At 32.2% G+C, this 16,559-nt stretch overlaps 1 protein-coding gene across 1 annotated transcript in view; it reads right to left on the bottom strand.

The window, feature by feature from the left end:
- Positions 1-5,411: 5,411 nt before the first annotated feature.
- LOC129799477 (transcription factor LBX1-like) overlaps positions 5,412-16,559 on the bottom strand; it is a 49,578-nt gene continuing 38,430 nt past the window's right edge. The window contains exons 2-3 of the mRNA XM_055843377.1: positions 9,968-10,146; positions 5,412-9,896 (exon numbers count right to left, since the gene is read on the bottom strand). Coding sequence (XP_055699352.1) covers positions 9,714-9,896; positions 9,968-10,146 — 362 coding nt within the window. The 3' untranslated portion in view covers positions 5,412-9,713. The remainder of the gene's footprint in view (positions 9,897-9,967; positions 10,147-16,559) is intronic.

Raw genomic sequence — 16,559 nt, 5'->3', positions numbered from 1 at the left:
ACAATGACCAACATCAAAAATTCTTCCATCCCGCAAAGTCTATTTGCTTTAAGGATACTTCCGAATTACAAGGTAAAAGTATTCTACTTCTCTTTCTTGTTTAAAGTGATAGATAAACTATCTAAGAATATAAGATAAAGTACCCTCACTCGACCGGGTTTCTCGACTCGACCGGTGGGTCAACTTTTGAATGGTTCATGGTCAATTTCTATGAATTTGGCACTGGTTTGTTATTCGTGGAATGATTGACCTATTAATGTTAGATCATATGCAAAATATTATAGAGCAAATATAAATAAATTGACTAAATAAATCTACCGGTCGAGACGAGGAACCGGTCGAGTGAGGGCACTTAAAACCTTACCATGAACATTTCAGGAACCTTTTCGAAATATTTCCAAAAATACAGGGACTAAACCAAGGGCTCCGAGCAAATTTCCGGGCACAAAACATTCTAAAAACTTTAACGCACGTTCTATCCACTTTTCATTTTTACATTTTCTTCGAAATCCAACAATTTTTTTTTAATTGAACCTAAATTATATTTGAAAAAATAATTTTTAATATCTTTTACTGCGTGTCTCTCGAAATATGCTGGAAAAAGCCTTAAAAATGTCCCTTCTTTTTCAATTTTCTATATTTTTTTTGGTTAAATTATGAAAATTGAAAATATTTTTAGATTTTTTTCACGCAAGAATTATGAGCTATTATGCAAATAGGAAGTTCTGCGACGAGGTGTTCAAATGAACTTCACAGTCCACCATTCACAAAAAAATTAAATATCTAAAGGAAACTGGGTTTTAATAACGTAATTTGGATAGACAAAACCATTGTATATCTAAATAAAATAATTGTAAAAAACATCTTCTTTTAAAAATAAGCCAAAGAATCATATTGCCAATGTAGCTTCACAGCCCAAAGTAGCCCCACCTCCCCCTACCACAATTTTCATGAAACTTGGTCTTTGCTTTCTCCATCAAAGACAATCGTAAAACCAGTGAGAAGCCCAGATAAGCTTATGGTAGCTGAGATTCTTTACAGTCGACCTCGAAATGCTTGCAACTTGAAGTGCTTGCAACTCGGAATGCGTGAAAATTCGATTGTAAATTGAATTTTTGGGGTAAACAATCGCGTCGAGTAAACTGTTCTCGGCGGCCGAAATGGATAAAATTGGTTCGACGTGATTCTCTGCCCCCGAAATTCAATTTACAATCGAATTTTCACGCATTCCGAGTTGTAAGCACTATGAGTTGCAAGCATTTCGAGGTCGACTGTAAAGAATCTCAGCTACCATAAGCTTATCTGGGCTTATCACTGGTCATTTTCTATTTTAAATAGTCTGAGAGGGGAAGGCCAACAAAAGAAAGAAAAGTTCATTGAAATCGGTTAATAAACATTAGAAATAGAGTCCGGTCCATTTGGATATAGTAAGGGTCGGGATACAGTGGTTTGGGGTAGAGACGGATAGGACCAATTATTAGAAAGATCTTGCTCTCAGATACAGTATATGCTAAAATTTCATCGAAATCCCTTCATAAACATAAAAAATGCAGTCTGATCAAAACATTTTTGGTTATATAGCTCGGGTCAGGGAACATCGACGGAGGAGTACGACCCACTGTTGGAAAGGTCTCGACCTCACCCACAACATACTAAAACTTAAAACATCGTCTAGTTTTCGAAATATTCGAGATCGATTAATCAAAAATCGATTTTTCGACTAATCGGATCTTCGATTAAATCGGATGAAATTAGGGTGTCATCATGAAAATTATAGTACTCCACGAGGGCTTTCCAAAACACGAAAATTTTTCAAATTCAGATAATTAGAAGGGGAGATATGACCATTTAAAAATTGAATTTTTGACCTCCTCTAGCTCAGGCAAGGGCGGTCAGAGGGGGTTAAGTTTCGATCGAAAGCTCTTAGGTCCAGCTATAACATACTAAAATTTGAGATCGATCGATGACATAGGGGCCGAGTCATTGAGAAAACAAAATTTTGGGGTATTTCAAAATGGCGGATGTGGGGGGGGGGTGGATCTGACATCATCAACTTCTAGCCGCTCATCGATATTTTTCACTTGGATTTATATAAGACTTTTACTGCGTATTAACGGCCATTTTAAAATTGCTCAGTTTTGGTTGACATTACCCAAGACTGTGGTAAAATTTCAGGGAAGTCATAAAAGTCACAGTTTGCAAAAATCTTAAGTTTTTAGCTTAATCAGAATACGAGACATTAAATTACACAGTAAGAAAAGATTACAACGATAATCCTTGGTTTACTTTCTTACGCACGATTTTTTTGTAAAACTAATACACAACTGCAATCATAATATGTATTTTTGTGTAATTGAACTTTTCTTGCAATACTCAGTAGTTTTTTTACAATAATTATTCTTCTTTTATTTCCTGAAATTCCCAATATTATTCTGCAACATTAAACAAGAATTGTTATAATTCAATGAAGGAATTACACTTCTATAAGCATAGGCTTATCACAGGTTTTCAGCTGCAAATCGAATTTGGATGCACTCCGTGTTTGTTTACGTTAAAATTTACACCTATAATAAACTCTTTTTATCACTCGATTTTGAATTACCGTCGTTGCGGGTGACTTTGCACGTTTTTTCGCTGTTTTTCAACTTTGCCCTCTAAAAGTGGATAGTTAGAGTGAAGGGAGGGGGGTTTTTGAGTAAAATTATTTGTGTTCAGTTGTTAATTAATGAATTTTGTGCCACTAGCATTGATTTTATAAAATTTTACTATGTTTAAAAAAATCAAGAAAAAAGGCTTGCTCAGGGGATAAGGTGCGGGTGACTTTGCACTTTTTAATAAATACTAAAAAATCAACAATTTCTGATAATAAACGACAATGAAGATCTTCAGTTCTAAGAGTAAGATGCACGAGATCTACAAGATGACGTGGTCGCCATCTTGATTTGACGTTTCTGTCCGCCATTTTGAATAACTGTCAAAACCTAAAACTGGTCCGATTGGGTTGAAATTTTAGTATGTTGTAGCTGATGTCAAGACCTTTTCAGAACGTATCTATGTTCTAGTCTACGTCATGTATTTACCGAGATACAGAGGCTCAAAGTTTAAAATTTTGAAATATTCATATTTTGGCGATCTTTATTTACTAATCCTTAATTTTAAAACCCAAAACGAAATGCCTCAGTAACCATTAAAAATGGTTGAGGCTTTTATTTTATATATTTATTTAATCTTACATAATTAAAAAAAATAAATGAAAAGTGTATTTATTTATTTTTTTATTTTTTCATTTTTGCAAAAACAGTTTTTCAGATCTTGAAATAATATGCTGTTATAAAGAAAAACATTACTTTTATTTTTGTTTGTTATTTAGATCTCATCGCCTAACGATAGTGCTGTCTTTTTTGTGATGGTTTCGATAAAAGAAGCACTCCGTAGTTCAGTATTCATGAAAATGTCAAAATTTTGAACTTAAAGCCCCAGTATCCAGACAATCGCTTGACCTAGGTCGGATGTTATATATGTTCTGAAAAGGTTTTGACATCAGCTAGAATATACTAAAATTTCAGCTCAATCGGATGAGATTTTTGTTTTGACAGTTATTCAAAATGGCGGACAGAAACGTCAAACCAAAATGGCAACCACACCATCTTGTAGATCTCGGTCATTTTATATTAAATTATCAAAAAATTGGATAAGTTTTAGCTAAATACTTCTATAATAAAGCTTAAGAAAGACCTTACATGCAATTTTATAATATAAATCATGCGTTCTTAGGAAGATTATAGTGAAAAAAAAATATTTTAATAAAAATAATGAACAAAATCGAAGTGGATTATTCTAGCCAGATAAATTTAGAATAGATTTGGGTAATTTACTACTCTGAATCCGATTTTGGAATTGCATCTTCAGATAACTTTTTCGCGGAGTCGTTTTTTGACAAAATACCTATACTAGGATTTCATTGACTATTACTGAAACTACAAGAATTCTTTTGAGGATCATTGTACTTTCCTTGGTACATAATATATCCCTATATACTTTGACATGGTAGACCGGATCGGCGAAGACTATCAATAAGTGCTAGAATTGTTCAAAGTCTCACGAACAGCAGAGTGCAAAGTCACCCCCCGAGTGCAAAGTCACCCGCAACGACGGTACATCAATTTTTTTGATAAATAGATAGATTTGTTCAGGAAAAATTTAAATTAACTAAAAGAACTCAGAGCATTAATATACTTTCACATTAAAAAATTTATGTGAATCGTATTAATTTTCCATATTATTTTTTACATTATTAAGACTAATTTAAATCTATTTTTGCGAATCAAGACTACTTTTACCCGTGAAGGTTTTCATTTACGGTGTTTTTATCACTAAGTTCACAAAATTTCTATGAAGTCACACTTTACCCTTTTAAATTATTTTGAAACTTTATAATCTTTGATTTGTAGTTCACGTGCTAAACAAAATAAATGTGGAAAAATAAGAAAATTTCATTTCTTGCTCTATGAAATGCATCTATGCATCTATGCATCTATGAAAATCAACTCCAATATCTTACCAACTTTTTTGAAGTTATCTCTAGCGAGGACAACAACTTTATAGCACTTTTATAGCAATTTTAATTTCGAAAATTCTGTGTCTGAGATATTAGAGATTTTGTGCTAAGTATAGAACAGCAGAATAACAAAAGCGCAATCTATTGAGTAGTAACAAAAGTACTTTAAATTCTTATTTTAAATAAATTATTGTTGAAATTTTTACTGATCATCGACCAATTTGAATTTAAATGCGTTGAGTTGTATGCTCTGTCTCATCCAAGACAGTTCACCCACATTATGATGAAACCGTAAGCTAAGAACATTACTGTTTACAATATTGCTTTTTAAAACTCATAAATCACACATTAAGGCAATAAAAATGTGGCGCGAACACACAATTTATCGTGATTTTGTTTCATTTTACTCACTCATCCTCATCCATGCTTTTATACTGACATCTTTTTGTGCACAGTTTTTGGTTGGTACGCTCCCCACAATTGATTTTCATTCGTTCTCCTTACAATTTGATAATTCATGTACCACCAAATGAAGCATGCGGATATCGGATGGACCATCAATCTCATCAGTTTTATAGTTCTCCACAAAAATTTAAAAAAAAGTGACAGCTATTGCAACAAGAATCTTTGTAAATTCGACCAAGAAACTGAGACAAATAATTGCTTCTACCACAAAAATCGCATAAACTTGTTAACTTTAGTGAGGCGTTGTCAATTGGAGACATTTCTGTGGGTTCATATCGTAAAATGGCTTCCAGGTGGGTGGAAAAATGCTGAGTTTTCAACAATTCAGCAAAGAAGTTGATTGATTTGATGGTCTTTTGGGAGTTCTGGGGAAATATAAAACACTCAGTTTTGAATAATTAATTTTATTTCTATATGATATCTTTGTCACTATATACAGTCTCTTTCTAAATGAATAATTTAATTAACATACATACATACATACATACATTACGTACAATTAAACGAAACATTTTACATATTTAAGTCAATTCTTTTACATGCAACTCTGACATCTTTCATATTAACTAGAGATATGTACACCATCATTAGAATTAACTTTCACAACTTTTCTTTTCTTGTTTTCATGGTATGTACACTTTCAGTGACTGTTAGTTATAATTTTCTTTATCCTTATATGCAGGATAAAATTGCAATACTTTCAATTGTAATAATTATTGTCGAGTCCACCAAATTAGTGAGGCGCAATAAAAATGTTGAATTTTCTATAAATCAATTTTAATTCAATTAATTTCATTTTTTCCCAATTTTGTAGTAGAGGACAATTTACTTCTAAATACAGAGGTTTTTAAAATATGGATTTTAATGTGTAAAAGAAAGTGAACGGATAATCAAATGAGATAATTTAAAACTTATTATGATTTGATTTTATAAAAAAAAATATCCTTTTATTCGAAAATAGCTTCCATAATTCGAAACCACCCAATTATTTTTTTTCTCTTCCATCATCATAAACTTCAATATTATACATTATTTTACTTGACTTGTACTATATGGGGAAAATATGGAGCTGGATCTACTAAATTCTATAATTGATTTACATTTTAGAAAATTTACAAATAAGCAACAAAAAATTAAATTTATCAGTAAAAAATCAAATTTGATCAGTAGTCACTAACATTATTAAGGCAGTGAAATTGTTATACAAGTTTTAGCGAAACACAAAAAAATAATAATTTTCAATTTTACCTGAAACCAACAATTATAAAATTAAAAACATTTTTGCAAAATTTTAAGTTTTCTAAGTTTCGCGATTTTTTTCATTTTTGGATATGTTTTAAAAAAGTTATGCAAATACAAAAAAAAACTTTTTTTTTACTAACGGTTTTTTCAAGGTTAAAGAACCGATTCATAACCGATAAGTAATTTTTTATCAGAAAATACAAATACATTTTTTACTGACTAATTTTATTCATTTAATGTCCATTTGTTTTTGCGATTTGCTAAGTTAGAGAAAGTTTGGAAAGACAAATAAAGAAAGAAACAAAGATAATTTCTATATAGGTGGTGAATTATTTTCTGGAAAATTCTCATTAAATCTTTCAAAGAATAGTTTTCAAAAGTTCCTAAAAGTGTTAGAATTTTTGCATAAAATTGACGCACAAGTCAAGTAAAGAAGCTATACAGAACCCGAATCCCGAACAGTCTTCAGTCCAAGAACCTGTCCATATGGCTTTACAACTCTAAATCCTTCACAAGTGATATTTTTTTTGGAAATTGTAGGCTTAGAATTATATTGATTGAGTGCAATTGATAAATGATTTTGAGAAACCACTGTAATTACTTGTTTTTTTTTTTGAAATACGAGACTTGTAGAACTGGTGTATTCGGAAGCCTGTTTAAATTCCCTAATCTTGCGACCGTTCACCCAGTGTCACAAAATCCTAGTATTAATAAAGGTGATTTCTTTTTATTTTGTTAAAAAATTTTTGTTTGAAACTTATATAAAGAGAATTTGCCTTCTAGTTACATTCTTGTAATTCTAATATTTTTTTAAAAATTGTTATAGCCTGAACATCAACTACAAGCTGTGACATCGTTTCTTTTTCAATATTTAAAGCAAAAAAAAATAATTATTAAAAAATCATAAAATGATGGCCATTCTATACATTGCGCATGGACAATCAAAGGATTAAATGAAAACACATAGAGTTTCAGGATTTTCTCAAGACTTGGGTTCATCAAGAAATTTTGAACCATATATTTTGTTATTGAAGTGTTTGAAAACTCATTATAGGCAACGCTCAAGTGTTATTTGTTTTCTAAAAATACTTTGAAAACTTCTCATAAACGGGAGTGAAACTATTAAAACTTGATCGAGATTACACACATTTAAATTAAATACAGAATGAGGAAAAAAACGGTTTCGATTTATATCGGGTTTTAGACCGAAAATTTACATTTTCCGATGGTCCTCACATTTCTAAAAAGTAAGATATTGCAGTGATTTCTCAAAACCATTTCGATCTATCATCGATTTTAATGAGAAACTAATAATCTTTTTTATTTGCTTGTTTCATGATACTATTAAAAAAAATAATAATAAAAAAAACACGTTTCAAATTTTAAAAGGACGTGTATCTTTTAAATTATAAACAGCCGAACATGTAGTGTCAAGCATACATAAACTTTTTTAACATATTTATTTTAAAGATGTTTCTTTCAATTAATTTTAGGAATTGAATTAGTAATTAATAATTAATTTTTTTAATTTTATACTATAGTGATTATAGGCTACGTGACGAATCGAGTTGTCCTAAAAGGCAATATAAAATTCTCTTCAATGAACTAAATAAAATGTAAAACATGTAAAAACATTTTTTTGTATATACTTTTTACCAGTTAACCCTTTAAGGACGATTGGGTCACCGGTGACCCAAAAATGAAATTTATCCTACGGTCTTCTAAAGTTGTGTTTTGCTTTAAAAAGTCAGAAATTTTTTTTCTGATCCCCAATTTTTGACCTCGTCCTTAAAGGGTTAAAAAAACAAAATTTTGGGCGAAAATAAATCTCTAGACCTCGGAAAAATTTTATCTTTAAAATTTTTATGTTCATCTACAAAATACATATGTAACAATTAATGTCTTATTTTACTTTTCTTTTTTTATGCAAAATTATGCTTGACGTTACCGGAGCAAACAGATACTATAATTTATGCAGCAACCGCGGTAGAAACATTTGCAATTCAATATGTCGCAAATAGTTTATTTTATTATTACACCCTTTTTTAATAAAAGTACTGTAAAAGATTCGTCAAAAACATGCCTTTTAACTTTCTAATTCTAACTATATCCTCTCCCCCTCATTTTGAGAAATCCGGTAAGCCATTTGGACAAATCTTTGATTCGGAGATTGTATTACACGCAGCTAATAAAAAAACAGCATATTTTCTTAATATCTCTTTTCAACATAAGAAAAAAATATGTAATTCCAGATCTTAAGCATGTACAATATTTAAACTATATTTTCTTAAATTTTTATTTTAAAATTTCAAATTATTGCAGACAATTTTTAAAAAAGAATTTTAACTTGCGCTGGACAAGATTTTTCGAGTTACATTCATCTGGCATCAAAAAATTAATTATTTCCTGTTATTTAGTTAATAAGTTAAACTCATGTTTGAACGGTAGGCTTTTTTTTTAACTATCACAACTTATAAGACAAAACGTGGTGTAAATAACGCTACAAATTGTCTTTTTTTTGTATAAAATTGTGACAAAAAAAACCCCAATTTCATTTTAAAAAAAAATGTACCGCTCAAGTACGAGTTTAAATCATCAGATAACAGGAAATATGTTTGATTTCTTAATTTGATATTAATATACTCTAAGAAAAGTTGCCCACCGCAAAGTAAGTTTTTCTAAAAGAAGATCCCCGAAAATCAGGTCCCAACGATTGAATTTTTAAGATTTTCAAATAAAAGTTTGAGAAAAATTAATTTAAATGTTGTGCTTTTATATGCTTAAGAATCTGTATAGAAATAAAAATTTATTATTCTTTAAAAAATAGAGAAAATATGCTCTTTTCCAATCTGTTTAACCCACGTAACCCCTTGACTTTCAAACGCTTCTTTTTTGTAATATTTATTTGAAATTTAACGAAATCCTGGTGTTAATCCTAAAGTCTGAAGCCCCTATCATTCCATTCATTTTCTTTCACATAAAACCCAAGTTTTAAATTTTTTTTCAATGTTTTTTTTTTTGTTTTAATAATTCTCTTTCTGACAATTTTCCATTTGATTTGGATGTAATAGTATGGCATTAATGGATTTAAAAAATATATATATTTATTGAACATGCGCATTAGTTGCGCTATGGATATTTAATAAAATGATCCTCCAAAGGAATAGAATTTCTGTATTGCACTTTTAGCTGTTAAATGAAAAAAAATTAAATTGAGGTAATTATAAATAAAAGTGATACTAGCCGTGAAATATTTTCTATAGATTCAGAATGTCATGCTATAAAATTCTACATTGCATTGAGATCTTTATAAAATACATAAAATTTTCTGTTACAATCATACTACACTTATGAAGAGGAAAATTGGGACTATTTACACAATTATGATTATCATTTTAATTAATTTCCTCAAATATTAGTTATTGGTACTAGATCTTATAGGCTTCTATTACTTCTGAGGACTTGAATCGCTTTCGTCGTGGACAGTTTTCTTTTTCAGGATACCCAAATCGTTGACATTTTCGAGAAAGCTTTTGTGTGATGACAATACTTTTACTGTTTCCACATCCTTTTTCAGCTCCTCCATATCCCGCTTCAGTTTTGCCCGACGGTTTTGGAACCATGTGATTACCTGACGAAAAATATAATTTATTGCAGTTGCTGTTGTTTTAAGTCATGTTTGTTGGATATCCTGATATTCACCTGAGCATTGGAAAGTCCAAGTGCAGCCGCTATTTCGTCTCGGTCGGCCGGCGAAAGGTATTTCTGATACAGAAACCTCTTCTCCAATTCGAAAATTTGGTGATTTGTGAACGCCGTCCGTGATTTACGCTTCTTCTTTGGCTGGGGCCGAGAGGCAAATAAATTTAAATGCGATTGATCTACAAAAAAGATAAAGTGTTCACATTTTTATTTTCGACTATAAAAGAGGTGAGAAATTATCTTTGGCTTCCGAAATAATGGATTGATGTTATTATGGTGCTGAAGATTAGTAAATAAGACAACAGGGTCGCACTCTTTATGAGTCTGATGTGATCTTTCATGTGAAAATAAAGGGGCGATTAAATTCAGAAAATAGTATTCTCATATTTATGTTTGGCTACTTCAGCTGTCCTCCTCAAGGCATATAGTGATCGTTGCTTGATCAAATGGAGGAGTGTTTAGTCAGAAAAGAAACACAAATAAAAACACGTAAATTCCAAAATATTACTCATAGATTGAAATATATGTAATCGAAAGACAAATTGAGATTTAACACCGTTCAGATTACTAATTATATAGTTCTCATCCATTCACCATTATCATCTAACCGAACAGAGATTTACTATAATGAAGACTCGTTCCGACAAAAAGGCTCAATAAATTCGAAAAATGAATAAAATAATAGTGTCTGTTCGTTTTTGTTGTTGGAACTTTAATTAATATTTTCAAATATAACACAAATGAGATTCTCAGCATCATATACATTTCTATATCTTGTCATCATAAATTGAACACTTTAGCAGCCGGACAACCATCATACATATTTACATACAATTAATTCATCGAAAACGCTACCGCCAGTTTCGATTATTGTTCTCCTCCTCTTTAGCCCCCCATAATAAAACCATCATATATTACGGCAATAAATTTTTCAATATGGAAAAAAGAGATATTCTCAATCTCCTAAAAATTGCTATACAAAAACTACAAATTTTGAAGGCTAAGTTTATAGTGTAGGTAGAGAATGGATTAATTAAATGGTTTAATTGCCAAGATGACTTTACGGGTAATATTTCCCAACGCAACTTTTTTCCAATAATAAAAAAAGTTTTTAATGAATTGTTAATAATGTTTGTTTGATTTTAATTTCTTTTTTCAAGGGGTGACAAAGCATCTCCAGCTTTGCGAAATGCTCGAACTCATGACTTAGATGCTATGCCTCAAAAGTTCGCAACACCATTGCTTACCGATTTAAACCGATTCATAAACTACTCAATAGATCGCCTAACATGATGCAAATGACTTAGCGATAATGAATCGGTTTATTACCGGTTCAGAACCGATTAGAGACGATTCCGATTTTTTAAGGAATCTCAAAACCTTTCCAAAGTGGCCAAATATAACCCCATTCGGTTGATAAATGCACTCACTATATCCTTTTCAACTTTTGACCTTGAAAAACCGTTATTAGGAAGGATTCAACTGCATTTTCGTATAAGGACGAAATGTCCGCTTGAGTGGGTAATCCCTAAAACATATCCCAAAATGGAAAAAAATCTCACAACGCGTTCTCGAGCAATCCCCAGAAAACATGATTTTGGATAGTAAGGAGCGGGGTGGGAGAAAATGAAGGACGTTAATCGTCCCAGTGTCGACTTATGTACGTATCTCCCGAACATCCCAAGTCGCTATCTCTTACCGTTTGGCCTCTAGAGTTGGCGAAAGTTAGACGAACAGATGGACATACGGACGGAGGAACAAAAAGCGTGACGTCAAAAAACTCAAAACTTGAGATTTCCAAAATTCTGCCAAAATACGACCCCTTTAGGGGTAATGAGTCGAAATATCCATATAAATAAAAATCAAGGAATTATATGTATATATTGCTCTATCTGTGGAGTTGCAGCAGTAAAAAGTGAACAACAAAGTGAATAAAATGTTGCGGCGGGATGTTTGAATTTATAGGAATGAGATTCTATTTTCTATTTCTATTTTTTTTTTATTTACGAATACGAAAATTAATTTACAAAATATTGAAAAGTATAATGTGTCTATCAGGAAATTTCCTATGTCTTACTCATGTTTTGCTAAATTAATTTTAATTCATATGAAGGTGGAAAGGATTAAATTTAAGGTAATTCGTGCACGATGTGTGGTTTATATCCGGTGTAAGTCTCACTATATGAGTATTTAAACAAATTATAATGGTTGGCGAGACGATCATTTAGGTTACACATGTCATCGGAATTACTGATCATTAGGCTTTTTTTTATTTACCAGTCTTCATCAGACACTGTTAGGAGTTTAACTGATTTTTCTATAAACAGATGTGAATGGGAGTTTCTTTTTTTTATGGATAAAACACAAAATTCAGCTCTGAATGTGAATATAAGTTGGAAGATCGCTATAGGAATCAAGTTAACAAGTCAAATTAGTTTTTGCGGTTTGTGAATTTTCGTTTTTATACACTTTTTTCACTCAGCATCTCTATGAGCAGATAGTGTATTTTTTGTACTGTATTTTTAGCTAATTGGAAGTATTATATTCTGATAGATGTTATAGAGAGGGAAGTTTTATTACCTATAATTGTCCTAATTTCTTGACTACCTTTTGAGTGGCAATGTGCGTAAGACTTCAATGCGGAATTGCAATAAAGGTTAAATTCTATCTCGATTTATATCGCATACAAATCAACTAATTGCACCAAATCAAGAATCATCGACTTCGCATATGATTATTGGGTGTAATTCGTTCATTATCATTGTTCATAATGACCGTTTCAATTGCGCCGCGCGGAATCCATTAATAGCCACAACTCTCTTCGAAACCCCTGACGGCCGGTGGAATCAATTAATTAATCGTCCAAAATCAATTTCGACATGAGCCACGACCTGACGGCAAATGAGAGTGTATCCGTTTAGTATTAACCCTTCTTCGGCATGTGCATATATATATTTCTCCATTCATTCAAATATATACCTTCAACGTGACGTTGTACAAAAATTCGATCGCGCGATGAGGAGATCAAACAGACCGCCGGCCGGCGGATTTCTTTGATCGCAGCACTAGAGGCCACGCCTCTCGCGAGATGGCGCTCTCGTTCGGCTACTGAGAGCGAAGAAGTTGATGCTCAAAGAAAGCACGAAGAAGGTGCTATTGAAAATACTTTTGCTGCACTGTGGGCAAACTCACAACCACACGATCGCACTGATACGCGATCGTGTGGGGTCATCTGGGTACTTAGCCATTCCCATGGAGACGAATCGGAGTTGTGTCGTCAGTAGACAATGGTAGAAATGGTGACAAATGCGCTTGACCGCCATTTCTAGGGCATTCGAATACCAAAAGAAACAAGCACGTGAGGTATTTCGGGGTTGGACGATCGCACACTATTTCATCATTCCCACTGCTGTTATATTCCCCACAAGAGATATTATTTCATTAGGGATTAATAATGAAAATGGTTCTTGCATTGACAAATACGACATGGTTTTATCACTTCAATTCTACTAAATTGCCTTTATGAGTATTAGCATAGGGTGAGGGATTGGTGGAAAAGAAGTGAGACCGTCAAGGAAGAAAAAAATTTGTATTGTAGCTGAGTTGAGCTTAGCATGTCATCAAGTTAAATGTGACTTTGAGCAATGATATCTACAGTTTTAGACACGATTAAATTCGCTGAATGCTTGAACTACACAGAGAGGGTAATAATATATATATCGCTCCTTGGGAATTACAAGGGGCCAACTCATACTTTTTGGCGATTTTGCGGTTTTGAATTGAATTGAATTTTTGATTGAATTTCCATTTTACTTTGGTTCAAAATTTTATAAAGTTTTACAAAAAATTGTTAAAGAATTAAACATGATCACCAAAAATAAATTTTTATTATTCCTTGATTTACATCTTTAAAAGCAATTAAAATAGACATTAAACTATAGAACTTAATAGAATTAAATAAGACATAAAACACTCTAGTTTGTAGAGGGCATTAGTCCGACTTTATTAGAGCTATATACCAAACAATTACAGATAACGACGTGGTGTTTTTGGATGACCTTAAATAAGTCAAGCTTTGTATCATTAATGAAAAAGTTTGTTTTACGCCCCCAATCCTTCTAATATAGTTTTTTACTACCCGGATTCCACAGACAAAACAGAATTATATAATCCATCAATTTTGAGTTAAGGCCTAAGAAATAAACTTAAGCTGACCCACAGTGATCATATTTTGAGAGAATTTTGTAAATCTAAAGTTTAGCGTTTTTGACATTATTTGTACGTCTGTCTGATTGTATGTCATCTGTTCTAGAGGTAAAACGAATAGGGATTTAAAATTAGTCGTATTAGGATGAATTGATATTATCGGAGGGATCTGCTAAATCCGTTTGTAAACCGCCCAGGAGCGCATTGTATGCATTTACCTATAAAAAACTGTCAACTTTTGCTCTGAACGTCTCAACTTAAAGGCCTTATGTTTGGTTTCATTCTCAGTCTTGGAATTTTTGGAAAGACTGAACTAGATCTTTAACCGGTAATGAACTGATAAGACATTTTTATCCGAAAATCTATTTTATTATTCCTCACCTATTTTTGGGGAAATCTTTTGAGTGATATACTATTCAAAGTTCAAATCGGTTGTGAACAAGTAAATAGTATATAATGCGGAAGTAACTTTTCAGGCGGAGACGGCCAAAATTCCGAAAGCCAATATCGTGAATGCCAAAATCACGAATGTTCAAAATAGGGATGAAATTAATGGAAGATAATGTGTGGAATAATTTCCCAAGACACAGAAAATTTTCCTTTGCCTCCAGCAAGCGCGAGTGCAATCGTGGGAGTAGTTTATGACACTTTTAAGAATTAGAGATTTTGGCTTTCGGGATTCTGGTCCATTAGGGATTTTATCTTTCGAAATTTTGGCTTTCGGGATTTCGACTTTTCTTGATTTTGACTTTCGGGATTTTGACCGGTACCCAAATTAGGTAAGATTCTTTATAATCTCACCTCTTTTAAATTAAATGCTATATGCAAATATATCATTCATACGACATAATGCCATTAAACTGTAGTGTCTGCAGACACTACAGTTGGGAAATGGTCATGACCATTTCAAGACGCCAAAATTTAGAAAATTCAACAGAACGTATTTGAATCATTGGAAACGTAATTACTACCAACTGAAAGTCGTATTCACTTTTTCGCGATATCATGACTATTTCTAATCTGATTTGCACAAATATTTATATTATTGATAAAGGAAAGCTTTTGTGTTTATCTTTTTGAAGTTTAAAGTTAGAAGACAGTTTGTTGTATTGTCTTGTATTCTATAGTCATCGTTTTATATACCAGTATTGGTCTCGCCCCTCAAAGAAGCCCCATTTATTATACACACATGACAACTGTAAAAAAAAACTTATGATGGTCGGCATAATAAATGCGACAATAACCCAAATATCTCTCTTGAGAGTACTTGTTTGAGAATAACTCAAATTATACTGTATATAGTGTATATAAGATATCATGGTCTAAGTAAGAGCTATATTCATTGGTTTAACAGTGAACCAGTATTTTTTAAGGGGATGTTAAAGTACAGAAAAAAAAACTTGACGAATGATGGCATCAGCGTTATTTTGATTATGTCACGGAGTTTGTGGTTTTGTTCGGAATTTAGAGCAATTTTTTGGACCTCCAAAGAGAAAGACTATTTCCCGCTTTAGTTGCTCTTTCATTTGGATATAATTTTCTCACTTTGCTTTCAGTAGAATTCAATTTCTACAAAAGTTAGTGGTCTCATTATGTCCCATTATGTCGTCATTCTAAATGAACAATATATACATATGTACAAATCCTCTCCCATTGAAATGCATACAAAAGGATCTTGACTTATTGTATCGTTGACGTTTTATCTCCTTTCATCTTACTCAAATGCAGCCACAAACTTCGATGTAAAATCTTTTGGGCTTCTTTTTTTCGGAGTTAGAAGAAACATATATGAGAGGATTCATGAAGATCACCTTTTTGCCTCATCTTCACGTCAAAACATAAAAATACAGATGTCAAGCCAGATGACGCTTTATTCACATAAAACCACTACCTCCAATTAAGCAATCTTTGTGTTAATAAAAAAATTATTCTTTTATTGTCAATCTTTCATTGTAGAGAATGAAAAACCAATTGCATGGAGCCAATGAACGAGCGAGGAGAAAATGCGTTGAAAATGTCGGTGCGTTGATTTTAGGCTTGAGTTACCACACTATATTAAACCATTCTGTTGATTCTTTCAAAATGCTGTCTCTCTCAATCTGTCATGATGTGTGCACAAAACGGCTAAATATATCATTATAATTGATTTGACGACAAAGTATATAAAATGTGGTCCCCGAAAAATGCCCATATTTATTATCATAATTCATCTTAAGAATTTTCATGCGTCCTATGGAATGGTGCATTTTCATAAACCCGTGAATAAAAGTTGGAACATACATCTGGATACTCAGTCGGTTCTCAATTAATCCTGCAGCACAAATGTGTTTCCAAAATTGGTTTCGCGTCCCTTCTACTGCCACTTGCATGGTAGTCGCAAGTTCTT

The sequence above is a fragment of the Phlebotomus papatasi genome, chromosome 1 (assembly GCF_024763615.1).
Source record: "Phlebotomus papatasi isolate M1 chromosome 1, Ppap_2.1, whole genome shotgun sequence".
Classification (NCBI taxonomy): domain Eukaryota; kingdom Metazoa; phylum Arthropoda; class Insecta; order Diptera; family Psychodidae; genus Phlebotomus; species Phlebotomus papatasi.
Note: the sequence above shows the minus strand (reverse complement) of the source record. Positions and strands in the feature narration are given on the sequence as shown.